Source organism: Pseudophryne corroboree, chromosome 3 (assembly GCF_028390025.1).
Source record: "Pseudophryne corroboree isolate aPseCor3 chromosome 3, aPseCor3.hap2, whole genome shotgun sequence".
Lineage (NCBI taxonomy): Eukaryota > Metazoa > Chordata > Amphibia > Anura > Myobatrachidae > Pseudophryne > Pseudophryne corroboree.
Window position 1 is genome coordinate 500,296,412 of NC_086446.1, and position 23,980 is coordinate 500,320,391.

The 23,980-nt window shown below is 47.7% G+C and overlaps 1 protein-coding gene across 1 annotated transcript in view; it reads left to right on the forward strand.

Annotated features, from left to right (window-relative positions):
* The window catches only part of TBCD (tubulin folding cofactor D), a 707,681-nt gene that overhangs the window by 446,700 nt on the left and 237,001 nt on the right, over nucleotides 1-23,980 (forward strand). The window contains exon 22 of the mRNA XM_063961004.1: nucleotides 262-322. Within this exon, the coding sequence (XP_063817074.1) occupies nucleotides 262-322 (61 nt within the window). The remainder of the gene's footprint in view (nucleotides 1-261; nucleotides 323-23,980) is intronic.

Below are 23,980 nucleotides of genomic sequence, written 5' to 3' on the forward strand. Positions count from 1 at the left end.
ATGCAAAAGCAGCCAGTATTTACACTCTATGCAGAATAATAACTGTATTTGCACACCTTGTATTGCAGCATAGTTTGTCCACGTGCAAAGTTTTTTTGCTTTTCTTGCTCTGCTTCTAACTCAGAATCATCCTTTGTGTTTACATTATGGCAAATGCTTATGATAATAGAGAGACTCCTATACACCTTATTCTTCAGAGTTGAGCATAGAACTTGGGAAGGCTATTAATGATCACTAATTAACTCCCAATTTCTTCTACAGGACTCTGCCAGACTACCTGGACAATGAGACAGTAACAGGTTTAATAGCTATTCATCAAAGTGTGAGTCAATATTTACTTCCATATCCGTTATTGCAGCCTGGTTTTCCCTGACAGTTGCAGTGTGTCACATCTGAAGAACTCCACAATCCAATAGTTAAAGACGATACCAAGATACACTAAAGCATTATATTTCCTTTACAGCCAAATCGTTCAGTGTGATTAAGCGCTTCCACGGGTCACATGCAACATATTCTTGTTTGTTCTCAGCCAACCAGAAGATATTGTGTACGATTGCATTGTACATGGCATTGTTGTACCCTGGATCGTGCAAGTGTGTATGCACCACACGATGCAGGGTCCCGACGCACCTCAGATCTTCTGGGAACACATTCGTCTCATTTGTACCTGGCCTTAGGTCCTGTAATAGTAATTTCCCACACCTTCATTTACAAATGACATCACACTATTTAGTAGACTGATTTTAAACATTACGTCAACGGTTCCCAAACTTTTTTAACTCACGTGCCCTAGAGCAGGCATTCCCAACCTCGGTCCTCAAGGCCAACTAACAGTGCATATTAGTGATATCCATGCATGAACACAGGTGACTTAATTAGTACCTCACTTATTTTGATTTAACCATCTGCGCTGAAGCCTGGATATCACTAAAACCTGCACTGTGTGCCTTCAGGACCGAGACTTGGAATGCCTGATCTAGAAAACATTTCATATTGAAAAGAAAGAAAAAATTAATTAAGTAAATTGTGTTTATATGTCATCCTAGGTTCAATTAAGTGGTGAGGGACAAGATTCAGTTCTGTTTGTCCACATATGATAGGAATCCACCAGCACTCGATTTGCCTATTACATTGACTACAAATAAATTGAATTGGTCCTAGACTACCAAACCAAGGCACCTGTACAAGTGTCTCGAGGCACCCCAGGGTGCCACAGCACACAGTTTGGATACCACTGCATTACGTTATTTTCTGTCACTTTTCTTTACTGTTTTAATGATTCTGTGCTTCTGTTCTTGTACATGTTTGGTCTCAGTAGCACAAAACTGGATTATTCACAAACACCACATTTAAAGAAAGTGTTATTTTAATAGAAATAGGGTTGTATCCTATTAGCTGCAGTAAATTACCACGGCTACTTGATCCTCTGGGGCTATACAATTAATAACTGATAACTGCCCCCTTAAGATGGCAGTTATCAGAGATTTTATTACTTGCCTGAGGCAGGAGGAAAAAAAATCCCTGATAAATGATACTTTCTTTTTCATCCACTAGGGGTCACTGGAGTACTCTTGGGATATGGACTGCTTAGCAGGAACAAAGGCACTGAATATTTAAATTTAGAACTCTCCACCCCTCCATATCCCCGAGTACCTCAGTGTACTACCTCAGTGTTTTTTCTGTGCTCACAGCACTAACAAGGCTTGTGGGAAGTTCCCACACTTTGTGGAAGATTTTATTAATTTTTCATTTTTACTTTTTACAATAGCACATCCCTTCCCAGTTTCTGGAAAAACATGGGTCCGGGATAGTGCCGCTGCACGGACAGCGCATGGCGTGTCGGTCCTCACAAAGAGCACCCTCACAGCCACAGGCAGCCCACTGTCTCCTGCAACAGCTGGACGGAGCTTACAGATAGAAGTCCCGTCGCAGCCATGACCTGAAGAGCTGGACGGAGCTTACAAATAGAAGCCCCGTCTCAGCCATGACCGGAAGATTACAGAGCCGTCGCAGCCTCCCTACAACAAGGTAGGCTGGGGAAACGGGGCGGTCAGCGCAGGCTGCCGCCCCGCTGTGTGGGTCAGTGTTGTAATGCCGCCGTACGCCCGCACCAGCCGCTCCGTCCGGCCGCCCCAGCCGCTCCGTCCGGCCGCCCCAGCCGCTCCGGCCGGCCGCCCAGCACCGTCCAGGACGCTCCGTCAATGCTGTACAGCGCTAAGAGGGTGAGAACCGCGCCGCTCCGGGCAGCCGACCTCCGCTGCTCAGCAAGAGTTGTCCCTCACCTCCCTGCAAAGCCTTTCCGGCGCTCCCCGCTGAGACACAGCGCTACAGGGAGTACAGGGGGAAGGGGGGGGGGGGTGTAATCTGGCTGATTACAGCGGCAAGGGTATGTAAAGGGCTGCCATACCTATATAAAAGGCAGAGTTAATGTATGATAGGCTATTGAGCCTATATTAATATTGGATGTATTGTAGCCTGTGATTTTCACTGGGTGATAGACTATTGAGCCTATATTAATACTACAGCATGTATGGTGGCCTGCCTGTGATTATCACTGTATAATAGGTTATTGAGCGTATATTAACACTGGAGGCATGTATTGTAAAACTGCCTGTGATTTTCACTGTATAATAGGCTATTGAGCCTATATTAACACTGGAGGCTTGTATTGTAAACTGCCTGTGATTTTCACTGTATAATAGGCTATTGAGCCTATATTAACACTAGAGCATGTATTGTACCCTGCCTGTGATTATCACTGTATAATAGGCTATTGAGCCTATATTAACACTGAAGCAATTGTAACTTGTCCTGTGATTATCAGTGTCAGCATGGCATGGGGGCCATTTTAACCATGCTTCCTGTTTCTTCCAGTTTGTAATTCCAGAACATTCCTGCCCTACATCTCTACGCCACCGGAGGCGCAGGGGTGTTAGTGGGAATTTTGGTTCAGGTTTCACATAGGCTGCCCATGTGAACTGCATTTCGGCCATAAGTAGATAGATATATATTACACACCTTAAGATAATAATTTTACTGAGTCGTGCAAGTGTCTGTCCTTTGGCTATTGTGTTGTCTGTCTGCATAAGGAGTAAGGCTCCAGCACAGACTAAAAAGGCTTTTAAACAATGTCTGGACATAAATCTACCACATGTTCACTATGTTTTGTAGGTTTTCAGGAAGCCGGTTCATTCCCAGATCCTATGTTAAGCATTGGCAATTCAAATTGACTCTGCTCGACAGGAGCGGTAAGATCAGAGTCTCAAAAGTTACTCCGCCAGCTATTACGGAGGGTGTTAATTTAACTGATCTTATAATTTACACATTTATTCTATGTGGCAGACCTGACAATTCTATGTCAAATCTCACAGCGCTAAATACAAGTGAGGAGGGCACATTGCTAATGACCAGTGAGTCAGTCTCTGAAATTTACAGAGAATAAGGAGCCTCTAACATCTAATCCGTCGTATTTACTAAACGACAGATCTTCAATGGGTTTCTTACTTAGGATATCTCACTAAGATTTAAGGCTATTTACCCGTGTCCACACAGTGACATCTAAATTGGAGAATCCACCATTGGTGAATTCGTCTGTGCCAAACCTTATAAAGACCCAAGATACATTTGGGTCACTGGGGCGCTCTGTGTATGGAAACAATGACGATCACTTTATACTTATTGTTAATGAGAAGCTGCTGAGTTTCTCGGTACAGCGTCTGCTGCCGCCTGTTACCTTGCTTCTCGTTTTTCATCGTCGCTAGTTTCAGCACTACAAGGCCAGAAGTTGTTTGGTCCTAAATTTGACAAAATGCCTCCTCCGATATCAGAAATACTCTGGTCCGGCGTTTAAAGCTTTTAGACTTCAGTCTTTTCAAGGCGGTGGTACAAAAACAGTCGCACCTTGTAACGCCAGGGCGCTAAAGTCACAACAAGCCAGTGGCTTGACGGGCTCTCAGCCCATCTCGAATTTCCGATTGTGGAAGCGCGCCTTTACACGTTACATTTGCCGGGTTTCCAGCCATCCACTCATGGATGTATCCGCTATTTAGGGTTAAAAGACAAGACTGCCTCTGTCGGACGAAATAAGGCGTTTTGGCACGTTGCCATTCAGTCTCTGCAAGTTTCAGCAGTTTTTATTTCCAGGTCTGGTACACCAACAAAGTCAGGGTTATTATTCCCGTCTGTTTGTGGTACCGAAGCCGGAGGGCTCCGTCGCAGTCTCAATCAGCAAGTCACTTACTACAGATTGAAAATGGATTTCTTTTTCATCCACTAGGGGTCACTGGAGTACTCTTGGGATATGGACGGCTTCCACCGGAAGAAGGCACTGAATAAATTAATTTTTGAGACTACTCCTCGAGCACTTCAGTGTTTTTTCTGTGCTCGACACAGTTAGAAGGCATATAGTGTTCATTCTAGCACCCTGCACCTTTCAAAACATGTGCAGTTCCTCTTCCCTGCCTGGAGTGTCGCTCTCTGCTCTGGTGCTTCTATCACACTCTGATCTGTTTTTCAGTGCTGAAAACAGGCCAGTGTGTAATGAGAAGCACCAGAGCAGAGAGTGACACCCTAGGCAGGGAAGAGGAACTGCACATTTTTTGAAAGGTGCAGGGTGCTAGAATGAACACTAGGCATAGTGGAGCTCGTCCACAAAGTATTGGAATTTTTTCTAAGTTTTTTTTTTTCCTTTCAAGGATTTCCACGTCCTTTCCCCCCTTCTAACAGGCGTGGGTCAGGGACAGTGGAAGCGGCTGAGAACAGCCGTGAGTGTCGGACCTCTCTGTAAAGAGCTCCCTCACTCCACCTGCAGGCTGCCTGCAAAAAGCTGGACGGAGCTTGGATGAGAAGCCCCGTCATAGACTTTTGTTACGGTCCAGGTATGTTGGGTAGGGGCGGTCAGCTTATGCTGCCGCCCCACTGTTGGGGATTGTATTGGGCATGTTTCACTCACTAACGACCGCTGCCCGGAGCGCGTGTGCATAGGCCGCTTCACGGCTCTATGCAGCGCGCTCTCACTCTCCGCCGCTCCCAGCATCTTAAGTCACCTAGCAGACCGCTGCTCCCTGCGCCGCAGCAGCCGATATGTTCCCCGCTGCCTGGCTACACAGGAGGCCACTCCACTCTAGGCTGTGTGTGGCGGGCCGGGAGCGCGTGTGCATAGGCCGCTCCACGGCTCTATGCAGTACGCTCTCTGCTCCCGCTGACCGCCCGCAGCAGCCGAGGAGTTCCCCGCTGCCTTGGCATACAGGTACAGGCCGCTCACACGGCCCTATGCAAAGTTCCGCAGGCCCCGACCCGGTGCTGTACACGGAGGTCGTGGGGGTGGGGGGAGACATTAGCAGTATTGGCAGTGTTAAGCTTTGTAGAAAAACTTGGTACTTAACATGTTTAATGTTCTCCTGTCTGTTCCAGGATTCCTATATTACATCTCGGCTTAAGAGTGGTACTAGGGGAATTTGGGGGTCAGTTTTCTTATTGCTGGCAGGCACTGCACTTGCCTGATATATACAAGGAACTTTGGTGTTATTACTGAGTCGTGCAGACTGTCTGTGTGTAGTTTGTACTGTCTGTCTTTATAATGAGTAAGACACCAGCAAAATCTAAGAAACATTTTTCATGTCATGTCTGTAAGAGTGTGTTGCCTGATGGATCCACCACATGTACAGCATGTGTTGTTAATACAGCCACAAATACGATTTCCACAGAAGTAAAGCCAGCATCTCTGGACCCTCCATGGGCTTTACTTGCAGATGTATTAGTTGGTTTACAATCAGAGCTGGCCGCCTCTCGTGAAGAAAGAGAGGCGGCAAGATCTGAGTTTAAAATGAGACCATTTGAGTTACCAGGGGAGTCTCAATCTGGTCAGAGGTCCACCTTGAGTGGAAAAGATAAGTTTCCTTTTCCTAATAATTTTCCAGTCTCTGGGATACTAGACCTCACTGAACATGAGTATGAGGAGGGCGAAATAGACCAACAGTCAGATAGTGACGATTTTGACAGCCCAGGTATTGATAATCTCATCAGAGCAGTACGTCAGTCGCTGGAGTTTACGGAAACTGAGGAGCCCCTGACGAATGATGAGGTAGTCTTTACTAAACGACAGAGATCTCCGATGTGTTTCCCTATTTCGGAATCTCTTAATAAAATGTTACTGGAAACACGGAAGAATCCGGATAAACGGTTTTCTATACCTCGTAGATTTAAATCGAGTTACCCGTTTCCAGAGTCCATGACAGCTACATGGGAGAACCCACCATCGGTGGATTCATCCGTATCTAAACTTACAAGGAAGTTAACCATACCAGTACCAACTGCTACTACGCTTAAAGACCCTGCAGATCGTAAAATAGAGGCTATGCTAAGGTCCATGTATACAGCAGCTGGAGTGCTGCTGAGACCTGGGTTGGTTGGCATTTGGGTTACTAAAGCATTAATGGTATGGATAAAAGAGCTCAAGTCGGCTCTGCAAGATGACCATCTTATACTTCTCGCGGATCAAATCTGGGAAGCTGCTGAATATCTATGTACAGCTTCTACTGACGTCTGTCAGCTTACTTCTCGCCTGTCCTCATCGCTAGTCATAGTTCGACGAGCACTTTGGCTGCGTTCTTGGCAGGCGGAGACGGAGGTTAAAAAAGGTATAGAGGCATTGCCTTATGATGGCGAGAAGCTTTTCGGTCCTGAATTGGACAAATGGATTTCTGAGGCTACTGGAGGAAAGTCTGTGTTTCTTCCATCGCCTACAACTATACCTAAACGGAAATATTCTGGTCCGGCTTCAAATCCTTTAGAACTCAGCCCTTTCGTGGGCAGGGCACAGGAGCAGTCACGCCTGGTAGAAGAGGTCGGGGACGTAGTACCCGACAATCCAATGCACGTCGTCAAGACACTAAGACCACTAACAAACCAGTGGCATGACGGGCTCCCAGCCCATCTCGGATCTCCAATTGTGGGAGCACGCCTTCAGAGCTTTCAGGGGGCGTGGCTGCAGACGTCCACAGATGGGTGGATCCGCAATTTAGTATTAGAGGGTTACAAAATAGAGTTCGATTATCTTCCGACAGGAAGATTTTTCACGACAGGACTGCCTGTGTCGGACGACAAGAAAGCAGTTCTGCAGGTTGCCATTCAGTCTCTGCTGAATGCTGCAGTTGTAATTCCGGTCCCCGTGCAGGAACAGGGGCAGGGTTATTATTCCAGTCTGTTTCTGGTACCAAAACCAGAGGGCTCAGTCAGGCCAATATTGAACCTAAAAGGTCTCAATCATTACGTCACTTACCACAGATTCAAGATGGAATCTCTCAGGTCAGTAATTGCAGGGTTAGAGCCACAGGAATTCATGATTGCACTGGATCTCAAAGATGCGTACTTACACATTCCGATTTGGCCACCTCACCAGAGTTTCTTAAGGTTTGCAATAAGGCGAGACCATTACCAGTTTCAGGCTCTGCCGTTTGGCCTCTCATCAGCGCCTCGGGTATTCACCAAGGTAATGTCCGTGATGATAGCTCATCTCAGGTCCCTAGGAGTAATAATTGTTCCGTATTTGGACGATCTACTCATAAAGGCTCCGTCTCAACAATTGCTTCTCCAGCATGCTTTGCTAACGTACAATGTACTAGTTCAGCACGGTTGGATAGTCAGTTTAAAGAAATCACATCTAATTCCGTGTCAACGACTTCAATTCCTAGGGATGATTCTCGATACAGTAAATCAAAAGGTTTACCTGCCACAACAGAAAGTACAGGTCATTCGTCATCTGGTGCAATTAGTGCTCAAGCCACGCACAGTCTCAGTACATTTGTGCATTCGCCTTTTAGGCACAATGGTGGCGGCTTTCGAAGCACTTCAGTTCGGAAGATTTCACTCACGTCCGTTTCAACTGGAGGTGTTAGCGCAATGGTCGGGATCACATCTGCAGATGCACCACAGGGTGAGATTGTCGCCACAAGTCAGGGTGTCTCTTCTCTGGTGGTTAAAAATACACAATCTATCTGCAGGGAGACGATTCGGCGTCGTGAATTGGATAATTCTGTCAACAGACGCAAGTCTCAGAGGTTGGGGAGCTGTAGTTCAGAGTTATCGGCTCCAGGGCCTCTGGGCAGATCACGAAAGATCGCTATCCATAAATGTTCTGGAACTCAGGGCGATTTACAATGCTCTAAGACAAGCAGTGTACATGTTTCGTTTTCAGACTGTTCAGGTGCAGTCAGACAATGCGACGGCAGTCGCATACATAAACAAACAAGGAGGAACGAGAAGCCGCATGGCAATGCGGGAAGTAGCTCGGATCCTCAGATGGGCCGAATATCACCAGGTGATATTGTCGGCAGTGTTCATTCCGGGAGTGGACAACTGGGAGGCAGATTTTCTCAGTCGTCGGGATTTTCATCCAGGAGAGTGGGCATTAAATCCAGAAGTGTTTCAGATGTTGATCCAGAGGTGGGGTTACCCTCAGGTGGATCTGATGGCATCCCGCCACAATCATCAGGTGTCACGATATGTGTCCAGAACAAGAGATCCAAGGGCAGTGGCGGTGGATGCTCTCACAGCCGCGTGGCCGTACAGCCTCGTGTATCTGTTTCCACCGTTTCCGCTGCTCCCGCTGTTGCTAAAACGGATCAAGAGAGGGTCCGTCACAGTCATACTAATAGCGCCTCATTGGCCTCGGAGAACTTGGTTCTCGGATCTCCTCGGTTTACTCGCAGACGATCCGTGGCCACTCCCACTACGTCCGGACCTGTTACAACAAGGTCCGTTCCTTTACCCCGATTTAGCGCGGCTGCGTTTGACGGGGTGGCTGTTGAAAAGGCCATCTTGAGAAGAGAGGGCATTCCGGAGTCTGTTATACCAACCATGGTACGAGCTAGGAAGCCGGTTACGGCAGCTCATTATTACAGAATCTGGCGTACTTATATAGGTTGGTGTGAAGCTCGGAAGTTTCCGACATCATCTTTTAATTTATCCCGTCTTTTGTTATTTTTACAGATGGGGTTAGATGGAGGACTACGTCTTTCCACACTAAAGGTGCAGGTATCTGCGTTGTCAATTTACTTTCAAAGGAAATTGGCCTCGTTGCCGTCAATACATACGTTTCTACAGGGTGTAATGAGGATACAGCCTCCTTTCATTCCACCTACAGCACCATGGGACTTGAATCTGGTTTTAGATTTCTTACAGTCCGATTACTTTGAACCCTTACAACAAGTGGATATTAAATTTCTCACTTGGAAAACGATTTTTCTTTTAGCCTTAGCTTCGGCTAGGCGTGTTTCAGATCTGGGTGCCTTGTCGTGCAAGTCACCGTATTTAGTTTTTCATGATGACAGAGCGGAACTTCGGACGAATCCCGCTTTTCTACCAAAGGTAGTGTCGTCTTTTCACATCAATCAACCAATAGTAGTTCCGGTATTAACAGAGAATGCTGAAACGTTGGATGTGGTTCGCGCATTACGCGTCTATGTATCCCGAACGTCTACGGTTCGTAAGACGGATACGTTGTTTGTTCTCTATGATGCGGCTAAGAGGGGTTGGCCAGCCTCTAAGCAGACCTTATCCAGATGGATCAAACTGACCATACGTCAGGCTTACCTTCATGCTAGGTTACAGCCACCTACATCAGTAACAGCTCATTCCACACGTTCTGTGGGAACGTCATGGGCAGCGAGTCGTGGGGCTTCTACGACACAGCTTTGCCGTGCGGCTACTTGGTCTTCAGTGCACACGTTTGTGCGCTTTTACAAGTTTGATACGTTCGCGGCATCAGCATCTAGCTTTGGCCGTTTAGTGTTACAGGTGCCAAACAGCTCTCCCGCCACGGAGGAAACTTTGGTACATCCCAAGAGTACTCCAGTGACCCCTAGTGGATGAAAAAGAAAATAGGATTTTGGTACTTACCAGGTAAATCCTTTTCTTTGAATCCATAGGGGGCACTGGACGCCCACCCAGAGCAGTTTATCTGTTTTAGGAAGTTCAGTGGTTCTTATGGTAACACACTTTCACGACTGGTTTAAATTTAACAAAGGTTAATCAGTTAGGGTGTCAACTGTTTAGTTGTCTGTTACGTTTTGTGTCAACTTTATTGTTGTCCGTGAGATTATAGGTAATTCTCCTTTTGTCAATCTCTCTATCGATCCTGTTCGGCTCAGTAAAAAACACTGAAGTGCTCGAGGATATGGAGGGGAGGAGTAGTCTCAAAAATTAATTTATTCAGTGCCTTCTTCCGGTGGAAGCCGTCCATATCCCAAGAGTACTCCAGTGCCCCCTATGGATTCAAAGAAAAGGATTTACCTGGTAAGTACCAAAATCCTATTTTTCTGCAGTTAGTATTTGCATATTTGGAGCCACAAGATTGCATGATTGCGCTTGATCTCCAGAATGCGTATTTACCCATTCCGGTTTGGTCACCTCATCACAGGTTCTTGCGTTTTGCAATACGCCACTACCATTAACCGTTTCAGGTTCTACCGTTTGGCCTCTTGTCAGCGCCTCGGGTATTCACCAAAGTGATGTGTGTGATGTTAGCTCATCTCAGATCCCTGGCAGTGACAATCGTTCCATACTTAGACGATCTGCTCATAAGAGCTCCGTCTCAACAGATGCTCCTCCTACTTGCGCTGCTAACGTACACCACGGTTGCAGTGTCAAGTTCAAAACAATCGCAATTTACCTACTACACCAGAAAGAACAGATTATACGCCATCTGGTACAATTAGTGCTCAAGCCACGCACACTATCGGTACATTGGTGTATTCGCCTATTAGGAACAATGATGGGCTTTCGAAGCGCTTCAGTTCGGAGGTTTTCACTCGCGTATCCCACAGGGGGGCGAGGGTGTCTCTACTCTGGGCGAGAGTCTCAGAGGTTGGGGAGTTGTAGTTTAAAATGGTCAGCGACAGGGTTTCTAAACGGATCACGACAGATTGCTGTCTATAAAGGTCCTGGAACTCCGTGCAATTTACTATGCACTACATGCTTCGCTCTCAGACTGTCCAAGGCCAGTCACACAACGCGACGGCAGTCGCATACACAACAACCAGGGAGGAACGAGAAGCCGCATGGCAATGCGGGAAGTAGCTCGAATCCTCAATTGCCCAGAATACCACAAGGTGATATGGTAGACTGGGTTCATTCCGGGAGTGGACATCTGTTAGACAGATGATCTCAGCCGTCGGGATTTTCATCCAGGAGACTGGGCATTAAATCCAGAGGTGTTTCACAGGTTGGTCCACAGGTGGGGTTACCCTCAGGTGGACATGATGGCATCTCGCCACAATTACAAACGCCCACTATGTGTCCAGAACGACAGTTCCCAAGGGCAGTGGCGGTGGATGCTCTCACAATCGCGTGGCCGTACAGCCTCGTGTATCTGTTTCCACCGTTTTCCGCTGTTCTCTCCGTTGCTAAAACGGATCATAAGAGAGTCCGTCACAGTCATACTAGTGATATCTCATGGGTCTCGGAGAGTTTGGTTCTCGATTCTCCGAGGACTACTCGCAGACGATCCTTGGCCGCTCATACTACGTCCAACCCGTTACAACAGGGGCCGTTCTTTTACCCCTATTTAGCGTGGCTGCGGTTGACGAGGTGGTTGTTGAGACCGCCCTCTTCAGAAGAAAGAGAGGGCATTATAGTATCGGTTATACCAACCATGTTACGAGCTAGGAAGCCGGTTACGGCAGCTCATTATTACAGAATTTGGCGTGCCTATATAGGTTGGTGTGAAGCTCGGAAGTTTCCGACATCATTTTTCAAGTTACCCGTATTCTGTTATTTTTACAGACGGGGTTGGATGGAGGACTGCGTTTATCTACACTGAAGGTGCAGGTATCTGTGTTGTCAATTTATTTTCAAAGACGATTGGCTCCATTGCCGTCGGTACACATTTTTCTGCAGGGTGTCCTCAGAGTACAGCCTCCATTTATCCCACCTACAGCGCCATGGGACTTGAATTTGGGTTCAGATTTCTTACAGTCTTCATATTTTGAACCCTTACAGCAAGTGGATATTAAGTTTCTGACTTGGAAAACGTTTTTTCTTCTAGCCTTAGCTTTGGCAAGGCGTTTTTCAAATTTGGGTGCCTTGTCTTGCAAGCCACCGTATTTGGTGTTTCCTGATGACAGAGCGTAATTTCGGACGATTTCCGATTTCTTACCAAAGCTAGTGTCATCTTTTCACATCAATCAACCAATAGTGGTTCCTGTGTTGACAGTACATTCTAGAATTCTGAATGTGGTACGCGCATTACGCGTTTATATGCCCCGAACGTCTACAGTTCGTAATACGGATACGTTGTTTGTTCTCTATGATGCTGCCAAGTGGGGTTGGCCAGCTTCTCAGCAGACCTTATCCAGATGGATAAAACTGACTATACGTCAGGCTTACCTTAAGGCTAAGTTGCAGTCGCCTACATCAGTAATAGCTCATCCCACAGGTTCTGTGGGAACGTCATGGCCAGCTGGTCGTGGAGCTTCTACAACACAGCTTGACCGTGCGGCTACATGGTCTTCAGTGCACACGTTTGTGCTCTTTTACAAGTTTGATACGTTTGCGGCATCAGCATCTAGCTTTGGCCGCCTAGTGTTACAGGTGTCAAACAGCTCTCCCTCCCACGGGGGAAGCTTTGGTACGTCCCAAGAGTACTCCAGTGACCCCTAGTGGATGAAAAAGAAAATAGGATTTTGGTACTTACCAGGTAAATCCTTTTCTTTGAATCCATAGGGGGCACTGGACGCCCACCCAGAGCAGTTTTACCTGGGTTGTATTAAGCTCAGGGGATCTTATGGTAACACATTTTCACCGACTGGTTCAAATTATAAAGTTCTATCGGTTATGGTGTCAACTGTTTCGTTGGCAGTAACGTTATGTGTCAACTTTGTTGTCCGTATGTTATAAGAATTCTCCATTGTCAACCTCTCTATAGTTCCTGTTCGGCTCAGTAAAAACACTGAGGTAGTACACTGAGGTACTCGGGGATATGGAGGGGTGGAGAGTTCTAAATTTAAATATTCAGTGCCTTTGTTCCTGCTAAGCCGTCCATATCCCAAGAGTACTCCAGTGCCCCCTATGGATTCAAAGAAAAGGATTTACCTGGTAAGTACCAAAATCCTATTTTTTTTGCGTTCACGAGAACACATGGGTCGAGGTACTTATTCTCAATCCTGTGTGTTTCCTCGCAAAAATGGGTAATTTTTCTCGCAAGAAAAAGCACAATAATGACCATCGGGCAAGAATCGCGATAAAACCCCATTTTTTTTCTCTTGGAAACTTTATACGGGTATTGGGATATCCCCCTTAATCAGCTAGGTAACAGTGCACCTTGATGATCCCATTGCCAACAAACATCTCTTCTCAACCATATTTTAAGTTTCATTTTATTTGACTCAAAATATAAGGACAGTGGTTGCTCAAATGTGTAATTGTGGTATCTTTATTTTTGGGTTGTTTTTTTTCTCTCCATAAAAGACAAACTGCCTTTGATATTGCCATTTGAAGCACTTTTTCTCTGATGTCCTAAGTGGATGCTGGGGACTCCGTCAGGACCATGGGGACCAGCGACTCCGCAGGAGACAGGGCACAAAAGTAAAAGCTTTAGGATCAGGTGGTGTGCACTGGCTCCTCCCCCCATGACCCCCCTCCAAGCCTCAGTTAGATTTTTGTGCCCGGCCGAGAAGGGTGCAATCTAGGTGGCTCTCCTAAAGAGCTGCTTAGAGTAAAAGTTTGTTAGGTTTTTTATTTTCAGTGAGTCCTGCTGGCAACAGGCTCACTGCTACGAGGGACTTAGGGGAGAGAAGTGAACTCACCTGCGTGCAGGATGGATTGGCTTCTTAGGCTACTGGACACCATTAGCTCCAGAGGGAGTCGGAACACAGGTCTCACCCTGGGGTTCGTCCCGGAGCCGCGCCGCCGACCCCCCTTGCAGATTCCGAAAAGTGAAGGTCCAGAAACGGCGGCAGAAGACTCTTCAGTCTTCATAAGGTAGCGCACAGCACTGCAGCTGTGCGCCATTGTTGTCAGCACACTTCATAGCAGCGGTCACTGAGGGTGCAGGGCGCTGGGGGGGGGGGGGCGCCCTGGGCAGCAATGATAGTACCTTATTCTGGCTAAAAATACATCACATATAGCCCCTGGGGGCTATATGGATGTATTTAACCCCTGCCAGGTCTCAGAAAAACGGGAGAAGAAGCCCGCCGAAAAGGGGGCGGGGCCTATTCTCCTCAGCACACAGCGCCATTTTCCCTCACAGAAATGCTGGTGGGAAGGCTCCCAGGCTCTCCCCTGCACTGCACTACAGAAACAGGGTTAAAACAGAGAGGGGGGGCACTTATTTGGCGATATGTATATATATATTAAAATGCTATAAGGGAAAAACACTTATATAAAGGTTGTCCCTGTATAATTATAGCGTTTTTGGTGTGTGCTGGCAAACTCTCCCTCTGTCTCCCCAAAGGGCTAGTGGGGTCCTGTCCTCTATCAGAGCATTCCCTGTGTGTGTGCTGTGTGTCGGTACGTGTGTGTCGACATGTATGAGGACGATGTTGGTGAGGAGGCGGAGCAATTGCCTGAAATGGTGATGTCACTCTCTAGGGAGTCGACACCAGAATGGATGGCTTATTTAAGGAATTACGTGATAATGTCAACACGCTACAAGGTCGGTTGACGACATGAGACGGCCGGCAAACAAATTAGTACCTGTCCAGGCGTCTCAAACACCGTTAGGGGCTGTAAAACGCTCATTTACCTCAGTCGGTCGACACAGACACGGACACTGACTTCAGTGTCGACGGTGAAGAAACAAACGTATTTTCCTTTAGGGCCACACGTTACATGTTAAGGGCAATGAAGGAGGTGTTACATATTTCTGATACTACAAGTACCACAAGAAGGGTATTATGTGGGGTGTGAAAAAACTACCTGTAGTTTTTCCTGAATCAGATAAATTAAATGAAGTGTGTGATGATGCGTGGGTTTCCCCCGATAGAAAATTATTGGCGGTATACCCTTTCCCGCCAGAAGTTAGGGCGCGTTGGGAAACACCCTTTAGGGTGGATAAGGCGCTCACACGCTTATCAAAACAAGTGGCGGTACCGTCTCCAGATAGGGCCGCCCTCAAGGAGCCAGCTGAGAGGCTGAAAAATATCCTAAAAAGGTATATACACACATACTGGTGTTATACTGCGACCAGCGATCGCCTCAGCCTGGATGTGCAGCGCTGGGGTGGCTTGGTCGGATTCCCTGACTGAAAATATTGATACCCTTGACAGGGACAGTATTTTATTGACTATAGAGCATTTAAAGGATGCATTTCTATATATGCGAGATGCACAGAGGGATATTTGCACTCTGGCATCAAGAGTAAGTGCGATGTCCATATCTGCCAGAAAATGTTTATGGACACGACAGTGGTCAGGTGATGCAGATTCCAAACGGCACATGGAAGTATTGCCGTATAAAGGGGAGGGGTTATTTGGGGTCGGTCCATCGGACCTGGTGGCCTCGGCAACAGCTGGAAAATCCACCTTTTTTTTACCCCAAATCACATCTCAGCAGAAAAAGACACCGTCTTTTCAGCCTCAGTCCTTTCGTCCCCATAAGGGCAAGCGGGCAAAAGGCCAGTCATATCTGCCCAGGGATAGAGGAAAGGGAAGAAGACTGCAGCAGGCAGCCCATTCCCAGGAACAGAAGCCCTCCACAGCTTCTGCCAAGTCCTCAGCATGACGCTGGGGCCGTACAAGCGGACTCAAGTGCGGTGGGGGGTCGTCTCAAGAGTTTCAGCGCGTAGTGGGCTCACTCGCAAGTGGACCCCTGGATCCTACAGGGGTACAGACTGGAAATTCGAGACGTCTCCCCCTCGCAGGCTCCTGATGTCTGCTTTACCAACGTCTTCCTCCGACAGGGAGGCAGTATTGGAAACAATTCACAAGCTGTATTCCCAGCAGGTGATAATCAAAGTACCCCTCCTACAACAAGGAAAGGGGTATTATTCCACACTATATTGTGGTACTGAAGCCAGACGGCTCGGTGAGACCTATTCTAAATGGGAAATCTTTGAACACTTACATACAAAGGTTCAAATCAAGATGGAGTCACTCAGAGCAGTGATAGCGAACCAGGAAGAAGGGGACTATATGGTGTCCCTGGACATCAAGGATGCTTACCTCCATGTCCCAAATTGCCCTTCTCTCCAAGGGTACCTCAGGTTCGTGGTACGGAACTGTCACTATCAGTTTCAGACGCTGCCGTTTGGATTGTCCACGGCACCCCGGGTCTTTACCAAAGTAATGGCCGAAATGATGATTCTTCTTCAAAGAAAAGGCGTCTTAATTATCCCTTACTTGGACGATCTCCTGATAAGGGCAAGGTCCAGAGAACAGTTGGAAGTCGGAGTAGCACTATCTCAAGTAGTTCTACGACAGCACGGGTGGATTCTAAATATCCAAAATCGCAGCCGTTTCCGACGACACGTCTGCTGTTCCTAGGGATGGTTCTGGACACAGTCCAGAAAAAGGTGTTTCTCCCGGAGGAGAAAGCCAGGGAGTTATCCGAGCTAGTCAGGAACCTCCTAAAACCAGGAAAAGTGTCAGTGCATCATTGCACAAGAGTCCTGGGAAAAATGGTGGCTTATTACGAAGCGATTCCATTCGGCAGATTCCACGCAAGAACTTTTCAGTGGGATCTGCTGGACAAATGGTCCAGATCGCATTTTCAGATGCATCAGCGGATAACCCTATCTCCAAGGACAAGGGTGTCTCTCCTGTGGTGGTTACAGAGTGCTCATCTTCTAGAGGGCCGCAGATTCGGCATTCAGGATTGGATGCTGGTGACCACGGAGGCCAGCCTGAGAGGCTGGGGAGCAGTCACACAAGGAAAAAATTTCCAGGGAGTGTGATCAAGTCTGGAGATTTTTCTCCACATAAATATACTGGAGCTAAGGGCAATTTACAATGCTCTAAGCTTAGCAAGACCTCTGCTTCAAGGTCAGCCGGTATTGATCCAGTGGGACAACATCACGGCAGTCGCCCACGTAAACAGACAGGGCGGCACAAGAAGCAGGAGGGCAATGGCAGAAACTGCAAGGATTTTTTGCTGGGCGAAAAATCATGTGATAGCACTGTCAGCAGTGTTCATTCCGGGAGTGCACAACCTCCACCCGGGAGAATGGGGACTTCATCGGGAAGTCTTCCACATGATTGTGAACCGTTGGAAAAGACCAAAGGTGGACATGATGGCGTCCCGCCTGAACAAAAAACTGGACAAGTATTGCGCCAGGTCAAAAGACCCTCAGGCAATAGCTGTGGACGTTCTGGTAACACCGTGGGTGTACCAGTCGGTGTATGTCTTCCCTCCTCTGCTTCTCATACCCAAGGTATTGAGAATTATAAGACGTAGAGGAGTAAGAACTATACTCGTGGCTCCGGATTGGCCAAGAAGGACTTGGTACCCGGAACTTCAAGAGATGCTCACAGAGGACTTATGGCCTCTGCCGCTAAGAAGGGACTTGCTTCAGCAAGTACCATGTCTGTTCCAAGACTTACCGCGGCTGCGTTTGACGGCATGGCGGTTGAACGCCGGATCCTAAGGGAAAAAGGCATTCGGGAAGAGGTCATTCCTACCCTGGTCAAAGCCAGGAAGGAGGTGACCGCACAAGATTATCACCACATGTGGCGAAAATATGTTGCGTGGTGTGAGGCCAGGAAGGCCCCATGAAGAAATTTCAACTCGGTCGATTCCTGCATTTCCTGCAAACAGGAGTGTCTATGGGCCTCAAATTGGGGTCCATTAAGGTTCAAATTTCGGCCCTGTCGATTTTCTTCCAGAAAGAATTGGCTTCAGTTCCTTAAGTCCAGAAGTTTGTAAAGGGAGTACTGCATATAAAACCCCCTTTTGTGCCTCCAGTGACACTGTGGGATCTCAACGTAGTTCTGGGATTCCTAAAATCACATTGGTTTAAACCGCTCAAATCTGTGGATTTGAAATATCTCACATGGAAAGTGACCATGCTGTTGGCCCTGGCCTCGGCCAGGCGAGTGTCAGAATTGGCGGCGTTTGTCTCAAAAAAGCCCATATCTGATTGTCCATTCGGACAGGGCAGAGCTGCGGACTCATCCCCAGTTTCTCCCTAAGGTGGTGTCAGTGTTTCACCCGAACCAGCTTATTGTGGTACCTGCGGCTACTAGGGACTTGGAGGACTCCAAGTTGCTAGATGTTGTCAGGGCCCTGAAAATATAGTTTCCAGGACGGCTGGAGTCAGGAAAACTGACTTGCTGTTATCCTGTATGCACCCAACAAACTGGGTGCTCTTGCTTCTAAGCAGACGATTGCTAGTTGGATGTGTAGTACAATTCAGCTTGCACATTCTGTGGCAGGCCTGCCACAGCCAAAATATGTAAATGCCCATTCCACAAGGAAGGTGGGCTCATCTTGGGCGGCTGCCCGAGGGGTCTCGGCTTTACAACTTTGCCGAGCTGATACTTGGTCAGGGGCACACCCTGACTGAGGAGGACCTGGAGTTCTCTTATTCGGTGCTGCAGAGTCATCCGCACTCTCCCGCCCGTTTGGTAGCTTTGGTATAATCCCCATGGTCCTGACGGAGTCCCCAGCATCCACTTAGTACGTCAGAGAAAATAAGAATTTACTTACCGATAATTCTATTTCTCGTAGTCCGTACTGGATGCTGGGCGCCCATCCCAAGTGCGGATTGTCTGCAATACTTGTACATAGTTATTGTTACAAAAATCGGGTTATTATTGTTGTGAGCCATCTTTTCAGAGGCTCCGCTGTTATCATGCTGTTAACTGGGTTCAGATCACAGGTTGTACAGTGTGATTGGTGTGGCTGGTATGAGTCTTACCCGGGATTCAAAATCCTTCCTTATTGTGTACGCTCGTCCGGGCACAGTATCCTAACTGAGGCTTGGAGGGGGGTCATGGGGGGAGGAGCCAGTGCACACCACCTGATTTTAAAGCTTTTACTTTTGTGCCCTGTCTCCTGCGGAGCCGCTGGTCCCCATGGTCCTGACGGAGTCCCCAGCATCCACTACGGACTACGAGAAATAGAATTATCGGTAAGTAAATTCTTATTTCTCTAACGTCCTAAGTGGATGCTGGGGACTCCGTCAGGACCATGGGGAATAGCGGCTCCGCAGGAGACAGGGCACAAAAATAAAGCTTTAGGATTAGGTGGTGTGTACTGGCTCCTCCCCCTATGACCCTCCTCCAAGCCTCAGTTAGGATACTGTGCCCGGACGAGCGTACACAATAAGAAAGGGGTATTACTCCACGCTATTTGTGGTACCGAAGCCGGACGGCTCGGTAAGACCTATTCTAAATCTGAAATCTTTGAACCTGTACATACAAAAATTCAAGTTCAAGATGGAGTCACTCAGAGCAGTGATAGCGAATCTGGAAGAAGGGGACTTTATGGTGTCCCTGGACATAAAGGATGCTTACCTGCATGTCCCAATTTGCCCTTCACATCAAGGGTACCTCAGGTTCGTGGTGCAAAACTGTCATTATCAGTTTCAGACGCTGCCGTTTGGATTGTCCACGGCACCTCGGGTCTTTACCAAGGTAATGGCCGAAATGATGATTCTTCTGCGAAGAAGAGGCGTATTAATTATCCCTTACTTGGACGATCTCCTGATAAGGGCAAGGTCCAGAGAACAGCTGGAGGACGGAGTAGCACTAACCCGACTAGTGCTGCAACAACACGGGTGGATTCTGAATTTTCCAAAATCTCAGTTGACCCCGACGACACGTCTGCTGTTCCTGGGAATGATTCTGGACACGGTTCAGAAAAAGGTGTTTCTTCCGGAGGAGAAAGCCAGGGAGTTATCCGAACTTGTCAGGAACCTCCTAAAACCAGGGAAAGTGTCTGTGCATCAATGCACAAGAGTCCTGGGAAAGATGGTGGCTTCTTACGAAGCGATTCCATTCGGCAGATTCCACGCACGAACTTTTCAGTGGGATCTGCTGGACAAATGGTCCGGATCACATCTGCAGATGCATCAGCGGATAACCTTATCGCCACGGACAAGGGTGTCTCTTCTGTGGTGGTTGCAGAGTGCTCATCTGTTAGAGGGCCGCAGATTCGGCATACAGGACTGGGTCCTGGTGACCACGGATGCCAGTCTGAGAGGCTGGGGAGCGGTCACACAGGGAAGAAACTTCCAGGGAGTATGGTCAAGCCTGGAGATGTCTCTTCACATAAATATACTGGAGCTAAGAGCGATTTACAATGCTCTAAGTCTGGCAAAACCCCTGCTTCAGGGTCAGCCGGTGTTGATTCAGTCGGACAACATCACGGCAGTCGCCCACGTAAACAGACAGGGCGGCACAAGAAGCAGGACAGCAATGGCAGAAGCTGCATGGATTCTTCGCTGGGCGGAAGATCATGTGATAGCACTGTCAGCAGTATTCATTCCGGGAGTGGACAACTGGGAAGCAGACTTCCTCAGCAGACACGATCTACACCCGGGAGAGTGGGGACTTCATCCAGAAGTCTTCCACATGATTGTGAACCGTTGGGAAAAACCAATGGTGGATATGATGGCGTCCCGCCTCAACAAAAAACTGGACAGGTATTGCGCCAGGTCAAGAGACCCTCAGGCAATAGCTGTGGACGCTCTGGTAACACCGTGAATGTTCCAATCAGTGTATGTGTTCCCTCCTCTGCCTCTCATACCAAAAGTACTGAGAATTATACGGCAAAAGGGAGTAAGAACGATACTAGTGGCTCCGGATTGGCCAAGAAGAACTTGGTACCCGGAACTTCAAGAGATGCTCACGGAGGATCCGTGGCCTCTACCTCTAAGACGGGACCTGCTTCAACAGGGACCGTGTCTATTCCAAGACTTACCGCGGCTGCGTTTGACGGCATGGCGGTTGAACGCCGAATTCTAAGGGAAAAAGGCATTCCGGAAGAGGTCATTCCTACACTGGTAAAAGCCAGGAAGGAGGTGACTGCACAACATTATCACCGCATTTGGAGAAAATATGTTGCGTGGTGTGAGGCCAGGAAGGCCCCCACGGAGGAATTTCAACTGGGTCGATTCCTACATTTCCTGCAAACAGGATTGTCTATGGGCCTCAAATTGGGGTCCATTAAGGTTCAAATTTCGGCCCTGTCGATTTTCTTCCAGAAAGAATTGGCTTCAGTTCCTGAAGTCCAGACTTTTGTAAAAGGAGTACTACATATACAGCCCCCGGTTGTGCCCCCAGTGGCACCGTGGGATCTTAATGTAGTCTTGGATTTTCTCAAATCCCATTGGTTTGAGCCGCTCAAATCGGTGGAGTTGAAGTATCTTACATGGAAAGTAACCATGCTACTGGCCCTGGCTTCAGCCAGGAGAGTATCAGAATTGGCGGCTTTATCATATAAGAGCCCATATCTGATTTTCCATATGGACAGGGCAGAACTGCGGACGCGTCCTCATTTTCTGCCTAAGGTGGTGTCAGCGTTTCACCTGAACCAGCCTATTGTGGTGCCTGCGGCTACTAACGATTTGGAGGATTCCAAGTTGTTGGACGTGGTCCGGGCATTGAAAATATATATTTCAAGAACGGCGGGAGTCAGAAAGTCTGACTCACTGTTTATATTGTATGCACCCAACAAGATGGGTGCTCCTGCTTCTAAGCAGACGATTGCTCGTTGGATTTGTAGCACAATTCAACTTGCACATTCTGTGGCAGGCTTGCCACAACCTAAATCTGTCAAGGCCCATTCCACAAGGAAAGTGGGCTCATCCTGGGCGGCTGCCCGGGGGGTCTCGGCATTACAACTCTGCCGAGCTGCTACTTGGTCAGGGGCAAACACGTTTGCAAAATTCTACAAATTTGATACCCTGGCTGAGGAGGACCTTGAGTTCTCTCATTCGGTGCTGCAGAGTCATCCGCACTCTCCCGCCCGTTTGGGAGCTTTGGTATAATCCCCATGGTCCTGACGGAGTCCCCAGCATCCACTTAGGACGTTAGAGAAAATAAGAATTTACTTACCGATAATTCTATTTCTCGTAGTCCGTAGTGGATGCTGGGCGCCCATCCCAAGTGCGGATTGTCTGCAATACTTGTACATAGTTATTGTTACAAACAAATTTGGGTTGTTATTTGTTGTGAGCCGTCTGTTCAGAGGCTCCTACGTTTGTCATACTGTTAACTGGGTTCAGATCACAAGTTATACGGTGTGATTGGTGTGGCTGGTATGAGTCTTACCCGGGATTCAATATCCTTCCTTATTGTGTACGCTCGTCCGGGCACAGTATCCTAACTGAGGCTTGGAGGAGGGTCATAGGGGGAGGAGCCAGTACACACCACCTAATCCTAAAGCTTTATTTTTGTGCCCTGTCTCCTGCGGAGCCGCTATTCCCCATGGTCCTGACGGAGTCCCCAGCATCCACTACGGACTACGAGAAATAGAATTATCGGTAAGTAAATTCTTATTTTTTTGTTAGTTAAGCACTTAACTCCTGTAGCCCACAATGCCTAACAGTAAAATCAGCTTAGTCGAATTGCCTAAAGGGGGGTACTCACGGGAGAGATGTGTGCTGAGCGATCTTAACACAGACCGCTCAGCACACATCTCTCACCCCGCTCAGCACAGCGCGATGTGCTGAGCGAGGGGGAAAGCCGACGGGGGGCCGCTCACTTCACACAACGGTGAAGTGAGCGACCCGCTAGATTGAGCCTGCATGCAGCTCAATCTAGCATCGGCGATAGCGATGCGCGGGGCCGCGCATCGCTATCGCTGGAGGGCATACACACGGCAGATCCGTGCTTAAAATCTAAGCAATCTAGCAAGATTGCTTAGATGTTAAGTACGGATCTCTCCGTGTGTACCCCCCTTTACTTATCAGGCAGTCCACTTGCACCTCATTTAATGGTTTGTCATCGTCTGGCTTTATTTTAAAGCTGAGTAGTGTAAAGTGGGGTACACACGAAGAGATCCGTGCTTAAAATCTAAGCAATCTTGCTAGATTGCTTAGATTTTAAGCACGGATCTGCCGTGTATATGCCCTCCAGCGATAGCGATGCGCGGCCCCGCGCATCGCTATCGTCGATGCTAGATTGAGCTGCATGCAGGCTCAATCTAGCGGGTCGCTCACTTCACCGTTGTGTGAAGTGAGCGGCCCCCCTTCGTCCCCCCACCTCGCTCAGCACATCGCGCTGTGCTGAGCTGGGGGAGAGATGTGTGCTGAGCGGTCTGTGTTAAGATCGCTCAGCACACATCTCTCCCGTGAGTACCCCCCTTAAATTCACAGAGGCTCAATACACAAGCAGTTAAACACTGTTATTAACATGGAATTATCATCTAATTCTCCAATCTACAGGTATGTAACCATGTCCGTGTACACTAAACATGTAGATCTAATGCACATGAATACAATATCTGTGTTTGAAACTATCGATCCCTATGCTCTGTTGTATATGCTGTCTAGTCTGACAGCAGTGGCGTGTGTGAATGCTGATACCTTCTTTGTTGTAGATTCACATTAAAAAAGAATTTAATAAGTGTTTGTTGCCTGGTTATGGACTCGTCTCGGAGAACAGTTAGAAGTAAGTGATGGTGGCCTACTTCCGGATACAGTCCCAGCGAGGCTATTGCACGGCTGGCCTATTCACGAGTATGAGCTCATGGGGAAATGGTACGAAGGATCCCTTTCTGAAAAAGTTTGCTCTACAGTTGCCCATAGGCAACTGTTGTCTAACAAAATTATGGGCGAGATAATGGTAACTTAATGGAGCATTGTTCCAAAAATGGATCTTGTTACATACGGCATTATTGCAGTCCCCATAAACATAAACAGCTCTTGGGACTGCTTTTGCGAACAATTAGCAGAAGGTCCACAGCGGTACCTTCTTAATAGATAGCCACACCATATGATGTCTGTTTTTGGAGGATTGTCCACAGATACTGTGTACAGTAGTTTAATAAATATAGAATACATTTTCACCTGTGATTGAAATTCTATCTCATTCTTCTGCTT